This window comes from Zosterops lateralis, assembly GCF_965231275.1.
Source record: "Zosterops lateralis genome assembly, chromosome: 36".
Lineage (NCBI taxonomy): Eukaryota > Metazoa > Chordata > Aves > Passeriformes > Zosteropidae > Zosterops > Zosterops lateralis.
The window spans coordinates 740,863-761,479 of NC_139796.1; the positions used below are offsets into that span (position 1 = coordinate 740,863).

The 20,617-nt window shown below is 38.5% G+C and overlaps 1 protein-coding gene across 1 annotated transcript in view; it reads right to left on the reverse strand.

Annotated features, from left to right (window-relative positions):
• Positions 1 to 20,617, reverse strand: part of ATP13A1 (ATPase 13A1) — a 40,975-nt gene that overhangs the window by 12,908 nt on the left and 7,450 nt on the right. Inside the window, exons 6-17 of the mRNA XM_083881832.1 lie at positions 19,325 to 19,394; positions 17,682 to 17,788; positions 14,759 to 14,888; positions 13,832 to 13,887; positions 12,407 to 12,533; positions 9,587 to 9,724; positions 8,535 to 8,655; positions 6,317 to 6,474; positions 4,765 to 4,937; positions 3,296 to 3,406; positions 1,693 to 1,818; positions 619 to 727 (exon numbers count right to left, since the gene is read on the reverse strand). Of these exons, the coding sequence (XP_083737958.1) occupies positions 619 to 727; positions 1,693 to 1,818; positions 3,296 to 3,406; positions 4,765 to 4,937; positions 6,317 to 6,474; positions 8,535 to 8,655; positions 9,587 to 9,724; positions 12,407 to 12,533; positions 13,832 to 13,887; positions 14,759 to 14,888; positions 17,682 to 17,788; positions 19,325 to 19,394 (1,426 nt within the window). The remainder of the gene's footprint in view (positions 1 to 618; positions 728 to 1,692; positions 1,819 to 3,295; positions 3,407 to 4,764; positions 4,938 to 6,316; positions 6,475 to 8,534; positions 8,656 to 9,586; positions 9,725 to 12,406; positions 12,534 to 13,831; positions 13,888 to 14,758; positions 14,889 to 17,681; positions 17,789 to 19,324; positions 19,395 to 20,617) is intronic.

Here is a 20,617-nt window from a genome sequence, read left to right on the forward strand (position 1 = left end):
CCATCTTGGGATTGCAACTGCCAGGGGAGCCCTGAGAAAATGGGAATGGGAATTCCATGGGAATTCTATGGGAATTCAGGAATGCCAGGGCAGCCCTGTGGGAATGGGAGTGGATCCAGAGGGAATTCCAGAGGTGATTCCAACCCTAATCCCCATTTCCATTCCCCAAACCTCACAATTCCCAGAATCCCCCCGGCATTCCCAACATTCCCAATCCCATTATTCTCACCCCCAATCCCATTTTTCCTATTCCCACCATCCCCAATCCAATTTTTCCCATTTTTCTTGGTTTTTTTCCCATTTTTCCTCTGGTCCCAGGGCACTCCAGGGGCTGCAGGATCAGGATTTTCTCCTTGTGCCTCATTCCCAATCCCATTATTCCCACTTTTTCCCATTTTCCCCCCATTTTTTCCTGTTTTTTTTTCCCATTTCTTTCCCATTTTTCTTCCATTTTTCCCCCTCTTTCCCAATTTTTCCCTTTTTTTTTCCCATTTTCCCAGTCCCAGGGCACTCCAGGGGCTGCAGGATCAGGATTTTCTCCTTGTGCCTCATTCCCAATCCCATTTTTTCCCCATTTTTCCCCATTTTTCCCCCATTTTTTCCCCATTTTTCCCTTACCAGGGCGCTCTGGGGGCTGCAGGATGAGGATTTTCTCTTTGCTCAGGAAGTTCAGCTCTCGAGCCACGTGACAGGCAGTCAAAGGACTGTCCCCTGTGATCATCACCACCTGCAATTCCCAAAAAAATCTGGAATTTCGGGAATTCCCAGAAAAAAATCCCAGAAATTTGGGAGTTCCCAAAAAAATCCCAGAAATTTGGGAATTCCTAGAAGAATTCCAGCCCAATTTTAGGGCTCAGAATCCCCCAAGGCTCAAAATTCAGTTTTTTTTTCCTGAGGCTTTTCCTGGTTTTCAGTTGGGATTTTTTCCTTATTTTTCTCATGGAATTTTCTCATTTTCAATCTGGAATTTCCTTAGTTTTCCACTTGGAATTTTCTCATTTTCAAACTGGAATTTTCTCTGTTTTTAGATTGGAATTTTCCTGTTTTCCAGTTGGGATTTTTCCCTATTTTTTTCTCTTGGGGTTTTCCCTGTTTTTAGACTAAAAATTTCCCAATTTTTAGATGGAAAATTTCCCTGTTTTACACTTGGAAGTTTCTCATTTTCAATCTGGAATTTTCCTGTTTTCAGATTGGAATTCTCCCAGATTTTAAAATTATTTTTTCCTGATTTTCCACTTGGAATTTTCTCATTTTCAATTTGGAATTTTCCCGGTTTTCAGACTGAATTTTTCCCATTTTCCAATCAAGATTTTCATTATTTTCAGCCTGAATTTTTCCCTCTTTTCCAATCATGATTTTCCCATTTTTCAGCCTAAATTTTTTCCCATTTTCCAATCACGATTTTCCTCCCACTTTTCAGTCTGGATTTTTCCCACTTTTCAGCCTGAATTTTTCCCTGTTTTTCCGTTGCAATTTTCCCATTTCCAATCTGAGTTTTTCCCTGTTCCTACTCAGAATTTCCCCACTTTTCAGCCTGGAATTTTCCCATTTTCCAATCAAAAATTTCCCACTTTTCAGCCTGAAAATTCCCAATTTTTTGCTTCCCACCCCTCTGAAAATTCCCTGATTTTCACTTCCTTTCCCACCCTTCCCAAAAATCCAGAAATTCCCGGAATTGCCGGGATTCCTCACGTGGTGGGAGGCGCTCTGGATCTCCCTGATCACGGCTTTGGAATCGGCTTTGAGGGGAGACGAGACCACGATGAATCCAACAAATCTCAGGTCACATTCCAGGGATTCCCTTTTCATCTCCCGAACCTTTTCCGTGGAAAAAAATCAGGATTTAGAATTCCCAAATTCCTTCCCAAAGGCAAATCCCTCCTCCCGCCCGGTCCGGGGATTTGGAGCTTCCCTGGATTGAGTTTGATCCCAAATTCCTGGGAAAAAAAGGGTTTTTTCTTGGAAAAATGCTCTGAAATGGGAATTTCCTTGGAAAAATCCCTTTGGGATGTTCTGGAATGGGAATTTCCCTGGAAAAATCCCTTTGGGATGTTCTGAAATGGGAATTTCCCTGAAAAAATTCCTTTGGGATGTTCTAAAATGGGAATTTCCTTGGAAAAGTTCATTTGGGATGTTCTGAAATGGGAATTTCCCTGGATAAATCCCTTTGGGATGTTCTGAAATGGGAATTTCCCCAGAAACATCCCTTGGGATGTTCGGAAATGGGAATTTTTTAAAGAAAAATTCCTTTGGGATGCTCTGAAATGGGAATTTATTTGGAAAAATTCCTTTGGGATGTTCTGAAATGGGAATTTCCTTGGAAAAATTCCTTTGGGATGTTCTGAAATGGGAATTTCCTTGGAAAAATTGCTTTGGGATGTTCTGAAATGGGAATTTTCATGGATAAATCCCTTTGCGATGCTCTGAAATGGGAATTTTCATGGATAAATCCCTTTGCGATGCTCTGAAATGGTAATTTTCATGGATAAATCCCTTTGCGATGCTCTGAAATGGGAATTTTCATGGATAAATCCCTTTGGGATGCTCTGAAATGGGAATTTCCTTGGAAATTTTCCTTTGGGATGTTCTGAAATGGGAATTTCCTTGGAAAATCCCTTTGAGATGTTTTAAAATGGGAATTTCCTTGGAAAAATTCCTTTGAAATGGGAATTTCCCTGAAAAAATCCCTTTGGGATGTTCTGGAATGGGAATTTTCATGGATAAATCCCTTTGGGATGTTCTGAAATGGGAATTTCACTGGAAAAATCCCTTTGAGATGTTCTGAAATGGGAATTTCCTTGGAAAAATTCCTTTGGGAAGTTCTGAAATGGGAATTTCCCTTGGAAAAATCCCTTTGAGATGTTTTAAAATGGGAATTTCCTTGGAAAAATTCCTTTGAAATGGGAATTTCCCTGAAAAAATTCCTTTGCGATGTTCTGAAATGGGAATTTCCCTGGAAAAATCCCTTTGGGATGTTCTGAAATGGGAATTTCCTTGGAAATTTTCCTTTGGGATGTTCTGAAATGGGAATTTCCTTGGAAAAATTCCTTTGGGAAGTTCTGAAATGGGAATTTCCCTTGGAAAAATCCCTTTGAGATGTTTTAAAATGGGAATTTCCTTGGAAAAATTCCTTTGAAATGGGAATTTCCCTGAAAAAATCCCTTTGGGATGTTCTGAAATGGGAATTTCCCTGGAAAAACTCCCCCAAAACCCCCAAATTCCATCCCCAAAAACCCTTTCTCCTTCTCCCAGCCCTTCCCAGGTGTGGAATTTTGGGATTTTTCCCATTTCTCACCTGCTGGTGGCTCAGGGCTCCCAGCTCTTTGTAGCCCAGGGCCAGGACTCGGGCGCCCTCGTGGGAGAATTCCCGGTGGATCTCGTGGTAGTTGCTGGGACATTCAGACAACTGGGGGAAAAAAAACAGAAAATATTCCATGAGTGAGGAATCTCAGGGAATTCCGAAGAGTTTTGGTGGAAAATCGGGGAAAAATGAGGAGATTTTGGGGCAGGGAAAGGTGGAGGGGTGAGAATTGGGGATAATTTAGGATAATTCTATTGGAATTTACAGTTCTCACCCTTTTTTATGTCACTGATTTCCCAATATTTCCAAATTCCTATTTTTTTCCTGGAATTTCCCCTCACCACAGGCTCTGGGCTCATCTTTTCCCTCACCACAGGGTGGCCATTTTGACCTCCTTCAATTCCCAAATTTCCCATTTTTCTCTCATTTTTCTCCATTATTTCCTCCCTCACTGGGACGTGCAGAGTCTTGAGAACATTCCCACCATTTCCAACTCCTTATTTTTCCTTGGAATTTGCCTTTCCTATGGACCCTGTGCCCCTTTTTCCCTTCACCACAAGCTCTGAGCTCATCCTTCCCCTCAGCACAGGGCGGCCATTTTGATTTCCCGCCATTCCCATTTTCCCCCTCACAACATGGCGGCCATTTTAACCTCCTTCAATTCCCAACTTTCCCATTTTTCCCGGGAATTTCCCCCCTCACCACGGTGTGCAGGATCTTGAGAACATTCCCACCATTTCCATCTCCTTACTTTTTCCCCTTACTATGAGCTCTAGGCTTGTCTTCTCATCATCACAGGGCGGCCATTTTGACTTCCCGCCATTCCCATTTTCCCCCTCACAACATGGCGGCCATTTTAACCTCTTTCAATTCCCAACTTTCCCATTTTTCCCGGGAATTTGGCCCCTCACCACGGCGTGCAGGGTCTCGGGAGCATTCCTACCATTTCCAACTCTCTTATTTTTCCCTGGCATTTCCCCTCACCACAGGGCGGCCATTTTGACCTCTTTCAATTCCCAAATTTCCCATTTTTCCCTCATTTTTCCCGGGAATTTCCCCCTTCACCACGGTGTGCAGGATCTTGAGAACATTCCCACCATTTCCATCTCCTTATTTTTCCCCTTACTATGGGCTCTAGGCTTATCTTCTCATCATCACAGGGTGGCCATTTTGACTTCCCGCCATTCCCATTTTCCCCCTCACAACATGGCGGCCATTTTAACCTCCTTCAATTCCCAACTTTCCCATTTTTCCCGGGAATTTGGCCCCTCACCATGGCGTGCAGGGTCTCGGGAGCATTCCTACCATTTCCATCTCTCTTATTTTTCCCTGGCATTTCCCCTCACCACAGGGCGGCCATTTTGACTTCCCACCATTCCCATTTTCCCCCTCACAACATGGCGGCCATTTTAACCTCCTTCAATTCCCAACTTTCCCATTTTCCCGGGAATTTGGCCCCTCACCATGGCGTGCAGGGTCTCGGGAGCGCCCTTGACGGCCGCCAGGTATCGGATTTCCCCGGAGGAGTTTTCCAGCGAGGCCAACACCGCCATCCTCTTCAGGGCACTGGAGAAATGAAAGCGCTGGTGAATTCTCATTCCCGGAGTTTTTAGACTCCTCGGGAAAACTTTCTCATCTGGAAACAAAAGGAAATCAGGAAATCCTGAAAGGAGGCGCCGGGAGGGAAAAAAAAAGGAATTGGGAATGAAGGGTGGGGGGAAAATGTAAAAAAAAAAGGGATTTTTGGGGTGGTTTGAGGGGGATTTGGGTGGAATTTTGAGGGGTTCGGGTGGAATTTTTTTTGGTGGGAATTGTGGAGAATTTTGGGGAATTTCAGGGAATTTCATGGAATTCTGGATGATTTAAAAAGAATTGAAAGGAATTCAAGTGGAATTCTGGTGGAATTTTGGATAATTGAGGTGAGGATTAATGGGAATTCAGGGGGAATTCTGGAGGGTTAAAGGTGAAATTCAGGGGGATTTTTGTGAGGATTTTGTGGGATTTTTGGGGGGGATTTTGTGGGATTTTTGTGAGGATTTTGTGACAATTTTGTGGGATTTTTTTGAGATTTTTTTGGCATAGTCTGGGGGGATTTTTTAAGAAGGATTTTGTGGTGATTTTGTGGTGATTTTGTGAGAATTTTGTGGGGTTTTTTTCCTGGGTTTTGGGGGGATTTTTGTGAAACAATTTTGTGATTTTTTAATGGATTTTTTGTGAGCATTTTATGGGATTTTTATGAAGATTCTGTGAGAATTTTATGATATTTTTTTGTGAGCATTTTGTGATTTTTTTCCTGGGGGATCTGGGGGGATTTTTTGTGGATTTTTTGTGAGGATTTTGTGGATTTTTGTGAGGATTTTTGTGGGATTTTTTGGGGGGGGATTTTGCGGGATTTTTGTGAGGATTTTGTGGGATTTTTTGGGGGGGATTTTGCGGGATTTTTGTGAGGATTTTGTGGGATTTTTGTGAGGATTTTGTGGGATTTTTTGGGGGGGATTTTGTGGGATTTTTGTGAGGATTTTGTGGGATTTTTGTGAGGATTTTGTGGGATTTTTTGGGGGGATTTTGCGGGATTTTTGTGAGGATTTTGTGGGATTTTTTGTGAGAATTCTGTGGGATTTTTGTGAGGATTTTGTGGGATTTTTCGTGGGGGATTTTGTGGAATTTTCCGTGAGCATTTTATGATAATTTTGTACGATTTTTTTTTTACATTCTGTGACAATTTTGCGGTGATTTTGGTAAAACATTCGTAAAACAATTTTGTGGCATTTTGTGGGATTTTTTGATGACGGTTTTAGGAGCACTTCCTGTGAGAATTTTGCAGGATTTTGTGGGTTTTTTTGTGGTTTTTTAATGCAATTTTTGCAGCCACATTTAATAGGATTTCTATGACAATTTTACAACCATTTCCCAGAATTTTTTTACACTGAATTTTTTTTTTTTTATCCCAACAGATTCTTTTGGATTTTTCCACCCGAAACACCTCGGAATTGCAGGAAAAATTTAATATTTTACCTTTGGTGAGAGTCCAATCCACAGCTGTGAGCATGGCCTTCTCCAGGGGATCCCCCACCACGCTCCCGTCCTCCAGCTGCACCAGCGAGTGGCAGCAGGCGATGGCTCGGTGCGTCTCCAGGGGAATTTCAGACACTGGAACCACCTCCTTGCCTTCCCTAAAGGAAAAAAAATGGGATTTTTGGGGTTATCTCAAAGGGTTTTTTGTGGGGAGGTGAGGTGGGGGGGAAATTCTGCAAAAAATGGTGTAAAATGGTACAAAAATGCCATAAAATCCCATGTAAAATCTCATTAAAACTTCCACAAAAATGCCATAAAATCCCATGTAAAATCTCATTAAAACTTCCACAAAAATGCCATAAAATCCCATATAAAATCTCATTAAAACTTCCACAAAAATGCCATAAAATCCCATGTAAAATCTCATTAAAAGTCACACAAAAATGTCGTAAGATGTGTTGTAAAATAGCATAAAAATTCCATAAAAGTCCCATAAAGATGTCATAAAATTTCATAAAAATGCCATAAAAATACCATAAAATCCCATAAAAATGCCATAAAATTCTATAAAAATCCCACAAAAATCCCATAAAATCCCCACAAAAAAGCCATAAAATCCCACAAAAAAATCCCACAAAAAATGCCATAAAATCCCACCAAATGGCACAAAAATCCTCTTAAAATCCCCCCAAAATCCTACAAAAATCCCATAAAAATTCTACAAAAGGATCCCACAAAAATCCCACAAAAACTGACATTAAATGGCACAAAAATCCCATAAAAATGCCATAAAATTCCCTAAAAACTCCCACAAAAATGCCATAAAATCCCATAAAAATCCCCTTAAAAATCCTACAAAAGTGCCATAAAATACACCATAAAGTGGCACAAATATCTCATAAATATCCCATAAAGATGCCATAAAATTTCATAAAAATCCCACAAAAATCCCACTAAATCTACCATAAAATGGCACAAAAATCCTATTGAAATCCCATTAAAAAATCCCTAAAAATCCCAAACCTGCTTTATTCCCACTCATTCCTGAGGTATTTCCATGGAATTCCCGTTGGGAATTTTGGGATCAGGACCCACCTGATCCTCATGATGCGAAAACCTCCAAAATCCCATTAAAACCCTCAAAAAAACCCTTAAAAAACCCCCCAAAAAATCCAAAAAATTCCCCAAAAAATCCCAAAAATCCCCAAAACCCCAAATGTGTTTTTTCCCATCCCTTCCCAGGGGATTTTTGGGACCAGGACCCACCTGAGCCCGGCCACCCCTCGCACCACGAGGCAAAAACCTCCTAAAATCCCATTAAAACACCCAAAAATTCCCAAAAAAATCCCCAAAAAATCCCAAAAAAATTCCCAAGAAATCCCAAAAATCCCCAAAACCCCAAATGTGTTTTTTCCCACCCCTTCCCATGGAATTCCCGTTGGGAATTTTGGGCTGAGGACCCACTTGAGCCCGGCCACCCCTCGCACCACGAGGCAAAAAACCTCCTAAAATCCCATTAAAACACCCAAAAATTCCCAAAAAAATCCCAAAAAAATCCCAAAAAATTCTCAAAAAAATCCCAAAAATCCCCAAAACCCCAAATGTGTTTTTTCCCATCCCTTCCCAGGGGATTTTTGGGATCAGGACCCACCTGAGCCCGGCCACCCCTCGCACCACGAGGCAAAAACCTCCAAAATCCCATTTAAAAACCCAAAACATCCAAAAAATACCTTAAAAATTCCCAAAAAAATCCCAAAATAATCCCAAAAAAACCCAAAACCCCAAATGTGGTTTATCCCACCCCTTCCCAGAGTATTTCCATGGAATTTCCATTGGGAATTTTGGGATCAGGACCCACTTGATCCTCATGATGCGAAAACCTCCAAAATCCCATTAAACCCCTCAAAAAATCTCAAAAAAATCCCTTAAAAAATCCAAAAAATTCCCCAAAAAATCCCAAAAATCCCCAAAACCCCAAATGTGTTTTTTCCCATCCCTTCCCAGGGGATTTTTGGGATCAGGACCCACCTGAGCCCGGCCACCCCTCGCACCACGAGGCAAAAACCTCCAAAATCCCATTTAAAAACCCAAAAAAGCCCTTAAAAAAACCCCAAAAAAATCCCCAAAAATTCCCAAAAAATCCCAAAAAATCCCAAATGTGGTTTATCCCAGCCCTTCCCATGGAATTCCCATTGGGAATTTCGGGATCAGGACCCACCTGAGCCCGGCCACCCCTCGCACCACGAGGTGGTCGCTGGTCAAGGTCCCGGTTTTGTCGAAACAACAAACCTGAACCTTCCCCGCAAAGGGGATCCTGAAGGGTTCTGTGCAGTAAACGTCTGGAAAAATGGGAAAAAATGGAATAAATTGGGAATTCTGGAAGAAATTGAGAGTTTTGCGGCAAAAATCGGGAATTTTTTTGGGAAAAATCCTGAGTTTTGAGGTGAAAATCTGGGAATTTTAGGGGAAAAATAAGGAATAAATCAGGAATTTTTGGGGGAAATTGGGAGTTTTGGTGAAAAAACGGGAATCGGGGGAAAATCAGGAGTTTTGAGGGAAAAATTGGGAGTTTTGGGGGAAATCAGGAATTCTGGGGGAAAAATTTGGAATTTTGAGGGAAAAAAATTGTGAGTTTTGGGAGAAAATTGGGAATTCTGAGGTTGGAAAATCAGGAATTTTATGGGGGAAAAAAATTGAGAATTTTGAGAGCAAAAATTAGGAAATTCCAGAGGGGGAAAATTGGGAATTTTAAGATGTAAATTTGGAAATTTTTTGGGGAAAAAAATCCAGAATTTCAAGGGAAAAAAATGGGAATTCTGAGGGAAAATCTGGAATTTTAGTGAAAAAAATGGGAATATGGTGGGAAAATCAGGAGTTTTGAGGGAAAAATTGGGAGTTTTGGGGGAAAATTTGGAATTCTGGGGTGAAAAATCATTAAATTTATAGAGAAAAAAAACCTGAGAATTTTGAGGGGAAAAAAAAAGGGAAATTTCCAGGGAAAATTGGGAATTTAAAGGTGTAAATGTGAAATTTTTTGGGTGGTAAAAAATGCAGAATTTCAAGGGAAAAAAATGAATTCTGAGTGAAAATCTGGATTTTTTGGGAAAAAAAATGCGAATTTTGATGTAAAATCAGCAATTTTGGGGGGAAAACTCAGGAATTTTCCACTTTTCCACCTCTCACCCCCCCAAACCCCATCCCTGCCCCTTCCCCACATTCCCAAATCCCGGAATTTTGGGAATTTCCTGGGAATTCTCAGGGAATTCTCACAGAGCTTGGCCAGGGCGATGAGGGACGTGTTCACGGCCAGGGAGAGCTCGATGGGCAACTCGGGGGGAACCACCGACGTCAGGATCAGGGCACACTCCAGAAACAGGCGGTACTGGTTCCTCCGCGGGTCCTTGGTGCCTGGAAAAATGGGAAAAATTAAATTAGAGGGGAAAAAATGGGAAAAAACGGGGTGAAAATTGGATAAAAATCGGAAAAATGAGAAAAAATCAGGGGAAAATGGGATCGGGATGAGCAAAAATGGGTAAAAAGTAGGATAGAAATGGGCAAAACAGACAGTGCTGGTTCCTCCTGGGGTCCTTGGTGCCTGGAAAACACAGAAAAATGGGATTAAAGGAGAAAAAACGGGGTGAAAATCGGATAAAAATCAAAAAAATAGGGAAAAAAAGGGATAGAAATGGGAAAAATGGGGTCAGGATGAGGGAAATGGGGTCAGGATCAGAGCACACTCCAGAAACAGGCGGTGCTGGTTCCTCCGCGGGTCCTTGGTGCCTGGAAAAATGGGAAAAATTAAATTAGAGAGGAAAAAATGGGAAAAAACGGGGTGAAAATTGGATAAAAAATGGAAAAATGGGAAAAAATGAGATAAAAATGGGGTCAGGATCAGAGCACACTCCAAAAACAAGCAGTGCTGGTTCCTCCGCGGGTCCTTGGTGCCTAAAAAATGGGATTAAAATAGGATTAAAACCAAAAAATGGGATTAAAATGTAATTAGAGAAAAAAAAAGGGGGCAAAAATGGGAAAAAAATTGGAAAAATGGGGAAAAAATGGGATAAAAATGGGAAAAATGGGGTCAGGATGAGGGAACAGGCAGTGCTGGTTCCTCCTGGGGTCCTGGTGCCTAAAAATCAGGAAAAAATAGGATTAAAATGGGAAAAATGGGATTAGAGGAAAAGAAATGAGGTAAAAATGGGATAAAAATGGGAAAAATGGGAAAAATCAGGGGAAAAATGGGGTCAGGATGAGGGAAATGGGGTCAGGATCAGAGCACACTCCAGAAACAGACAGTGCTGGTTCCTCCGCGGGTCCTTGGTGCCTGGAAAACACAGAAAAATGGGATTAAAGGAGAAAAAACGGGGTGAAAATCGGATAAAAATCAAAAAAAATGGGAAAAAATGGGATAAAAATAGGAAAAATGGGGAAAAAATGAGATAAAAATGGGGTCAGGATCAGAGCACACTCCAAAAAGAGTCGGTATTGATTCCTCCTGGGGTCCTTGGTGCCTGGAAAACACAGAAAAATGGGATTAAAGCAAAAAAAACGGGGTGAAAATTGGATAAAAATCAGAAAAATAGGGAAAAAAGGGGATAGAAATGGGAAAAATGGGGTCAGGATGAGGGAAATGGGGTCAGGATCAGGGTAGAGGACGTGCTGGTTCCTCCTGGGGTCCTTGGTGCCTGGAAAACACAGAAAAATGGGATTAAAGCAAAAAAAACAGGGTGAAAATTGGATAAAAAATTGAAAAATCTGAGAAAATCAGGGTTAAAATGGGGTCAGGATGAGAGAAATGGGGTCAGGATCAGAGCACACTCCAAAAACAGGCGGTGCTGGTTCCTCCTGGGGTCCTTGGTGCCTGGAAAACACAGAAAAATGTGAAAAAATGGGGTTAAAACAAAAAAAACGGGGTAAAAATTGGATAAAAATCGGAAAAATGGGAAAAAAACAAGGGAAAAATGGGGTCAGGATGAGCAAAAATGGGTAAAAAATGGGATAGAAATGGGCAAAACAGACAGTGCTGGTTCCTCCTGGGGTCCTTGGTGCCTGAAATTCAGGGGAAAATGGGATTAAAATAGGATTAGAGCAAAAAAAAAAAGAGTAAAAATGGGATTTAAGGGAAAAAAATCCCTTAAAAAGGGGTCAAACTGGGAAAAAATACAACAAAAATGGGATAAAAATCAGGAAAATGGGAAAAGTGGGAGAAAAAGGAGGAAAATGGGAAAAAAACATGATAAAATGGGATCAAAATAGGAAAAACATACAACAAAAATGGGATAAAAATGGGACAAAAATGAGAAGAAAAAAATGAGAAAAAATTGGGAAAAAAAAGAGAAAAAAATGAAAAAGAAGAGAAGAAAAATGGGAAAAAATAGGAAAAAATGAGATAAAAACGGGAAAAATGGGAAAAAATACGACAAAAAGGTGTAAAAATTGGGATAAAAACAAGAAAAATTATGAAAAAAATGGAAAAAAGGGATAAAAACAAGAAAAAAAATGGGAAAATGGAAAAAAATGGGAAAAAAATGGGAAAAAAATGAGAAAAAATACGATAAAAGGGGAAAAAAATGAGGAAAAATCAGAAAAAAAAGAGATAAAAATAGGAAAAAAATACAATAAAAAGGTGGAAAAATTGGGATAAAAACAAGAAAAAATAGGGAAAAATGGGATAAAAACAAGAAAAAAAATGGGATAAAACCAAGAAAAAAAATAAGAAAAAAAATGGGGAAAAATGGGATAAAAACAAGAAAAAGTATGAAAAAAAAAGGAAAAAATGGGATAAAAACAAGAAAAAAATGGGAAAAAATAGGAAAAAAATTAGAAAAAAAATGAAATAAAAATGGGAAAAAAAAGAGAAAAAAATGGGATAAAACCAAGAAAAAAATAAGAAAAAAATGGGATAAAAACTAGAAAAAAATAAGAAAAAAATTCAAAAAAATGCAATAAAAACAACAAAAAAATGATAAAAAAATGAGACAAACAATCTCAAACCCAGAACAACCTCAACACACAAATTCCCAATTTCCCCCAAACCTTTTCTAATCCCAAAATTCCCAAAAATTCCCAAAAAACCTTGGGAATTCTCACCCTGGATCCAGACGTAGGCGGCGGCGGCCACGGCAAAGACCAGCAGGAAGAGGATGAAGATAAAAGTCTCCAGGTTGTTTGCTGTGACCCTTTTCACCCCAAACAGGATCGTCCTCAGCAGTTTCCCCTGGAAAAAATGGGATTTTCTGAGAATTCTCAAAAAATTCTAGAGGATGGTGAATTTTTCCCAATTTTTCCCATTTTTTTCCCTTTTTTTTCCGCTTTTTTTCCCATTTTTTTTCGCATTTTTTCCCATTTTTTTTCATATTTTTTTCCAATTTTTCCCAGGTTTTTTTCCCCCATTTTTCCCCATTTTTTTTGCTTTTTTTTCCCCATTTTTTCCCAGTTTTTTCCTATTTTTTTCCGGTTTTTTCCCCCCCCATTTTTTTCCATTTTTCCCAATTTTTTTCCTATTTTTTTCAGGGTTTTTTTGCCCCATTTTTTCCTGTTCTTCCCTTTTTTTTTCCTGCCCTCATTTTTCCCTTTTTTTTTCTCATTTTTTCCTCCTTTTTTCAGGTTTTTTTCCCCCCAATTTTTCCCGGGTTTTTTTTCCCATTTTTTTCTGTTTTTTTCCTCCATTTTTTCCCATTTTTTTCGCATTTTTTCCCATCTTTTTCACATTTTTTCCAATTTTTCCCAGGTTTTTTCCCCCATTTTTTCCCCATTTTTTCCGCTTTTTTCCCCATTTTTTCCCATTTTTCCCAGTTTTTTTCCTATTTTTTTCAGGTTTTTTTCTCCCCCATTTTTTCCTGTTCTTCCCTTTTTTTTTCCTCCCCTGCCCTCATTTTCCCCATTTTTTTTTCTCATTTTCCCCCCATTTTTTCAATTGTTTTTTCCCATTTTTCCCCCCAGTTTTTTCCCATTATTTTTCCCATTAATTTCCCCAGTTTTTCCTCTTTTTCCCCCCAAATTTTTCCCATTTTTTTTTCCCATTTTTCTGTTTTTTCCCCCCAATTTTTCCCATTATTTTTCCCATTAGTTCCCCCATTTTTTCCTGTTTTTTTTCCCCAATTTTTTCCCATTTTTGCAGTTTTTCCACCATTTTTTCCCATTATTTCCCCCCCAATTTTTCCTGTTTTTTTTTCCCAATTTTCCCCTGTTTTGCCACTTTTCCCCCCCAGTTTTCTCCCATTTTTCAGGCCTTTTTTCCCATTTTTTCTCTTTTATTTTTTTCCCCATTTTTCCCGTTATTTCCCCCAGATTTTCCTGAGCTTTTCCCCCAATTTTTCCTGTTTTTTTTCCCATTTTCCTCCACCTTCCCCATTATTTTTTCCCATTATTTTTCCCATTTCTCCTGAATTTTTTCCCCTTTTTTTTTCCCCCACTCCTCCTTCCTCCTTTTTCCCACCTCCCATTCCCTAAAATTCCCTGAAATTCCCTGAAATTCCCAGGAATTTTCTGGGAATTCCTGAATTCCTGCCTCACCTGGGAGGTGTTGAAGCCGGTGCGGAGGGCGAAGGCCAAGCACCCGTTGTCCACGGCTGGGGGGGAAAAATTCACTGAAATCCAGGAAATTCCAGGGAAAATTCCCAGGAAATCCCTGAGAAAATTCCTGGGAAATTCCCAGGAAATCCTGGAAAAAATCCTGAGGAAATTCCGGAGAAAATCAGAGAGAGAATTCCCAGGAAATTTGAGAAATTCCCAAAGAAATCATCAGAAAATTCCTGAGAAAATGACAGAGAATTCCCAGGAAATTCTCAGGAAATTCCCAAAGAAATCCTGAGAAAATTCTGAGCTGGGAATTTGAAAATTTCAGAGTGGGAATTTCAAACTGGGAATTTCGGAGCTTGGGGCTGGGAATTTCGGAATTTTGAGAATTTGGGGCTGAGAATTCCAGGGATTTTAGGGCTGAGAATTTGGGGAATTCAGCCTGGAAATTTTGGGAATTTGGGGCTGGGAATTTGGGAATTTTGGGAATTTGGGGCTGGGAATTTGGGAATTTGGGGCTGGGAATTTGGGAATTTGGGGCTGGGAATTTTGGGAATCTGGGGCTGGGAATTTGGTGAATTTTGGGCTGGGAATTTGGGAATTTTGGGAATTTGGAGCTGGGAATTTGGGAATTTTGGGCTGGGAATTTTGGGAATCTGGGGCTGGGAATTTTGGGAATTCGGAGCTGGGAATTTTGGGAATTCAACCTGGGAATTTTGGGGATATGAGGCTGAAAATTCTGGCAATTTTGGGCTGTGATTGTGGAGAACACAGGAATTAAAATATTCTGGGAATTTGGAAAATTAGGGAATTTTAGGCTGGGAAATTTAGCAATTTATGGAATTTCAGGCTGGAAATCCAGCAATGTCGGGAATTGAAGCTGAAATGTTGGGAATTGAGGGCAGGAAATTTGGGAATTCTCACGTTTGAGTCCAGCCGAGGCTCTCTGGGGTGGGATGTGCTGGATCACTCGGGTGCCCCCGAACAGGACGTGGAGCCGCCCGTCCGTGCCCAGGTCCAGGACGTGCTCAGGGCTCAGCCCCTCCACAGGTTCCTGGGGATTCACAGGAGTCAGAGGAGTTAAAGCAAATAATTCCCAATTTTTCCAAATTTTTCCCACTTTTTTCCTGTTTTTTTTTCCCAATTTTTCAGGTTTTTTTCCCAATTTTTTCAGATTTTTTCGCATTTTTTTCACAATTTTTTTCCGATTTTTCCGTCTTTTTTTTCCATTTTTTCCCCATTTTCCCCTCTTTTTTCACTCCAATTTTTCCTGATTTTTCCCCTTTTCCCCTGTTTTTTTTCTCCCAATTTTCCCTGGTTTTTTTTCTATTTTTCCTGTCAGGCTGTTGAGCTGCCCATCAGTGCCCAGGTCCAGGACGTGCTCAGGGCTCAGCCCCTCCAGGGGCTCCTGGGGGATTCACAGGAGTCAGAAGAGTTACAAGAAATAATTCCCAATTTTTCCAATTTTTTCCGAATTTTTCCCACTTTTTTCCTGCTTTTTTTCGCTTTTTTTTCCCATTTTTTCGCATTTTTTTCACAATTTTTTCCCGATTTTTCCGTCTTTTTTTTCCATTTTTAAATGCGTATTTTCCCCATTTTTTCCCGATTTTTTTTCCTATTTTTTTCCCACTTTTGCCCTGTTTTTTTCTCCCCACTTTTTCCCTTTTTTCCCCCCAATTTTTCCTATTTTTTCCTATTTTTCCTGTCACAACATGGAGCTGCCCGTCGGTGCCCAGGTCCAGGACGTGCTCAGGGCTCAGCCCCTCCAGGGGCTCCTGGGGGATTCACAGGAGTCAGAAAAGTTAAAGCAAATAATTCCCAATTTTTCCAAATTTTTCCCACTTTTTTCCTGTTTTTTTTCCCAATTTTTCAGGGTTTTTTTCCCAATTTTTTCAGATTTTTTCGCATTTTTTTCACAATTTTTTCCCGATTTTTCCATCTTTTTTTTCCATTTTTTCCCCATTTTCCCCTCTTTTTTCACTCCAATTTTTCCTGATTTTTCCCCTTTTTCCCTGTTTTTTTTCTCCCAATTTTCCCTGGTTTTTTTTCTATTTTTCCTGTCAGGCTGTTGAGCTGCCCATCAGTGCCCAGGCCCAGGACGTGCTCAGGGCTCAGCCCCTCCACGGGCTCCTGGGGGATTCACAGGAGTTAAAGATCAAAATTCCCAATTTTTTCCCATTTTTTCCCAATTTTTTCCCATTTTTTTCCCAATTTTTTCAGATTTTTTCCCATTTTTTTCACAATTTTTCCCGATTTTTCCGTCTTTTTTTTCCATTTTCAAATGTATTTTTTCCCCATTTTTTCTTCAAATTTTCCCACTTTTTTCCAATTTTTCAGGTTTTTTTCCCCTTTTCTTTTCACATTTTTTTTCCATTTTTCCAGTTTTTTCCCCAATTTTTTCCCGATATTTCCCCCCATTTTTAGGTGTCTTTTCCCCCATTTTTGCCCCAATTTTCCTGTCATTTTTCCTGGGCTTTTCCCCCATTTTCTTCCCTTTTCTCCCAATTTGTTTCCATTTTTTCCTGCTTTTTCCCAATTTTTCCCCCAATTTTCCCCATTTTTTCAGGTTTTTTTCCCAATTTTTTCCCCATTTTTCCGGGGTTTTTCCCCATTTTTTTCCCCTTTTTTCCCCAATTTTTCCCTGTCTTATTCCAAATTTTCAGGGTTTTTTTTCTGTTTCTTTCCCATTTTTTCCATTTTTCAGGATTTTTTCCCCAATTTTTTTCGCTTTTTTTTCCCAATTTTTTCCTTTTTTTTTCCCCATTTTTCCTGTTTTTTTCCCAATTCTTCACCAAATTTTCTCACTCTTTTCCTGATTTTCCCCTCAATTTTTCCTGATTTTTTCTCCAACTTTTCACTATTTTTTCTCCAATTTTCCCCAAATTTTCCCTTTTTTTTCCTATTTTTCCCCATTTTTTTCAAGTTTTTTTTCCAATTTTTTTCCCAATTTTTCCCTGGTCCTTTTCCCATTTTTCTCCCATTTTTCTCTCATTTTTTCTCATTTTTCCCCCATTTTTTTCTCAATTTCTCCAATTTTTCCAGGATTTTTTTTCAGATTTTTTGCATTTCTCCTCCTATTTTCCCCCTTTTTTTTTTCAAAGTTTTTTTCCCAATTTTTTTCCAACTTTCCCCTGGTTCTTTTCCCCTTTTTCTCTCATTTTTTCACATTTTTCTCCCATTTTTTAACGTTTTTCTCCCATTTTTTCACCTTTTTTTGCCATTTTTTTCAGATTTTTTTGCTCTTTATTTTATTTTTCTCCCATTTTTTCTATTTTTCTCCCCAAACCTTCATCTGTGGCACGGACTCCCCTGTCAGCATCGCCTCGTCCACTCCCATTTTCCCCCAATTTTCTCTGTTTTTTTTCCACAGATTTCCCCCAGTTTTTCCCAATTTTTTCCCTTTTCTTTTTTCTATTTTTTCCTCGTTTTTTCCAATTTTTTTTCCAATTTTTTTCCCCTTCCCCCCCCCCATTTTTCCCATGTTTTTTGCTCATTTTCCCCTTTTTTTTCCCCCCCATTTTTTCAGCTTTTTTCCCCCTTTTTTTTTTTCTCAATTTCTCCAAATTTTTCAGGTTTTTTTTTTTCCCTTTTTTTTTTCATTTTTCCTCCTATTCTTTCTCTTTTTTTTCCAAAGTTTTTTTCTATTTTTTTCCCCTTTTCTTTCATTTTTTCTCACTTTTCTCCCATTTTTTCACCTTTTTCTCCCATTTTTTCACGTTTTTCTCCCATTTTTTCACCTTTTTTTCCCATTTTTTCAGTTTTTTCTCCCATTTTTTCAGCTTTTTCTCCCATTTTTTCAGCTTTTTTTCCCCAATTTTTCCCATTTTTTCTATTTTTCTCCCCAAACCTTCATCTGTGGCACGGACTCCCCTGTCAGCATCGCCTCGTCCACCACACAGCGACCTCGGAGCAGGAGGAGATCACAGGGCACCAAATTCTCCTGGGGGGAACGACCTGGGGCCACAAAAATAATAAAATTCACCAAAATTCCCAAATTTCTTAAAATTCCCCAAAATTCCCAAACAAAAAATTTGAATTTTCCCGATTTTTCGGCTCAAAAAACTTGAATCTTCCAAAATTCTCAAGCTAAAAACTTGAATTTTTCTGGTTTTTCCCACCCAAAAAAAATCACAATTTTCCCATTTTTCTGCTCCAAAAAAATCACAATTTTCCCACCCAAAAAATTGCAATTTTCCCTTTTTACTTTCTCCAAAAACCTGAATTTCCCCACCCAAAAAATTGAAAATTTCCCTTTTTTCCCCCTCCAAAAAAAATCTCAATTTTCCCATTTTTCAGATATTTCCCCATGAAAACCCCCATTTTTTTTATTTTCCCATAAAAATTCCCATGTTTTATGATTTTTCCCAAGGAAATCCCCATTTTTTTGGGCATTTTTCCACAAAAATCCCAAATTTTTGGACCCTTTTCCCCCATAAATCCCCATATTTTCTATTTTTCCGCCAAAATTGTCCCATTTTTTTGGCTTTTTCCCCCAAAAATCCCCATTTTTTTCAAAATTTCACCATGAAAATTCCCATTTTTGGAACATTTTTTCATTTAAATATCTCTTTTTTTTTTTTTTTCCAAGAAAACCCCCATTTTTTGGAGCCTTTTTTCCCAAAAATTCCCATTTTAAAGGAATTTGGCCATAAAAAATCCTCACTTTTTAGAAATTTTTCCATTAAAATTCCTATTTTTTTTTCCCATGAAAATCCCCATTTTTTGGGGCGTTTTTTCATTAAAATTCCCATGTTTTGGTATTTACCCCCAAAAATCCCAATTTTCCTTGAAATTTCTCCATGAAAATTCCCAATTTGGAGCATTTTTTCATTCAAAAATCCCATTTTTTATTCTTTTTTGCCACGAAAAATCCCCTTTTTTTGGAGCCTTTTCCATTTCTTGGACCTTTTCCCCCATAAATCCCCATTTTTTCTATTTTCCCCATAAATTTGTCCCTTTTTTTTTGCTTTTTCCCCCTCAAATCCCCATTTTTTTCAAAATTTCCCCATGAAAATTCTCATTTTTGGAACTTTTTTCATTCAAAAATCCCATTTTTTGTTCTTTTTTTTTCCCATGAAAATTCCCATTTTTTGGACATTTTTTCATTTAAAAAAATCCCTTTTTTTGGAGAATTTTTCATGGAAATTCCCGTTTTTAAAGATATTTTGAATTAAAAATCCTTCCTTTTTTAATTTTTTTTTTCCCACAAAAACTCCCAATTTTTGGAAACTTTTCCACAGGAATTTCCCATTTTTGTAACATTTTTCCACAAAAATTCCCATTTTTGGAGCACTTTTTCCTTAAAAAATTCCCTTTTTTTGACTGTTTTTCCTAAAAAAAAATCCCATTTTTTTGAATTTTTTTCCATTAAATTCCCATTTTTTCGGAGTTTTTTTCCTTTTTTGGACCCTTTTCCCCCCAAATCCTCATTTTCCCCCATAAATTTGTCCCATTTTTGGTCTTTTTCCCCCCAAAATTCCCATTTTTTACCGATGGAAACGACGTCCCCGGCCACGATTTCGTCACTGGGGATCGGCCGCCACTTCCTGTTCCTGTAAACCTGAAATGGCCAAAAAACCCACAAAATTCACAGTTTGGGAGGGAAAAGAGACACAAAAGGATCCAAAATTTGGATTTTTCAAAAAAATTTGGTGAAAATCGGTGAAAAAATGGTGAAAATCCGCCAAAAATTCGGATTTTTTGGTAAAAAACGGAGGGAAAATTGGAAAAAATCCCAATTTTGGGATGAAATTAATGGAAAAAAGGACCAAAAAACCCCCAAGATTCCCAAAAAAACCCCAAGATTCCCAATTTTGGGATGGAATTGATGGGAAAAATAAAGAAAAAAACCCCAAAATTCCAATTTTTGGGATAAAACCCCCAATTTTTGGGATGGAATTGATGGAAAAATCTCAAAAAACCTGAAATGGCCAAAAAAACCCACAAAATTCAGAGTTTGGGAGGGAAAAGGGACACAAAAGGATCCAAAATTTGGATTTTTTAAAAAAAAATTGGTGAAAATTGGTGAAAAAATGGTGAAAAAATGGAGAAAAACGTTGAAAAAAATCGCAATTTTTGGAATAAAATTCCGATTTTTGGGATGGAAAAAGAACAAAAAATGATCCAAAACCCCCAAAATTCCAGTTTTTAAAATTAAATTATGAAAAAAGGGGAAAAATCCTCTAAAAATATCCAATTTTTGGGGAAAAAATCACCAGAAAAAGGGACAAAAAAAGTCACCCAAAAATCCCAATTTTGGGATGGAATTGATGGAAAAAAGGACCCAAAAAAACCCCAAAAAATCCCAAATTTTGGAGCCAAAATCAGCAGAAAAAGGACCAAAAAAACCCCAAAATTTCCCAATTTTTGGGATGAAATCAATAAAAAAAAAGACCAAAAAAAACCCCCCAAAAATTCAAATTTTGGGATAAAATCAATGGAGAAAAAGGACAAAAAAAACCCCAAAAAATCCAAATTTTGGGACAAAATCCCTTTTTTTTTTTTTGGGGGGGGAAAAAATCAATGAAAAATAGGAAAAAAAATCCAATTTTTGGGCCAAAATCAACAAAAAAAAAAAGATAAAAATTCCCCCAAAAAATCCAAATTTTTGGGATTAAATCAGTGGGAAAAAAAAGCCCCAAAAAATCCAAATTTTGGGACAAAATCTTTTTTTTTTTTTGGGAAAAAAAATCAATGAAAAAATAGGAAAAAAACCTCCAATTTTTGGAACAAAATCAACGAGAAAAATTACAAAAAAATCCCGATTTTGAGACAAAAATCTCA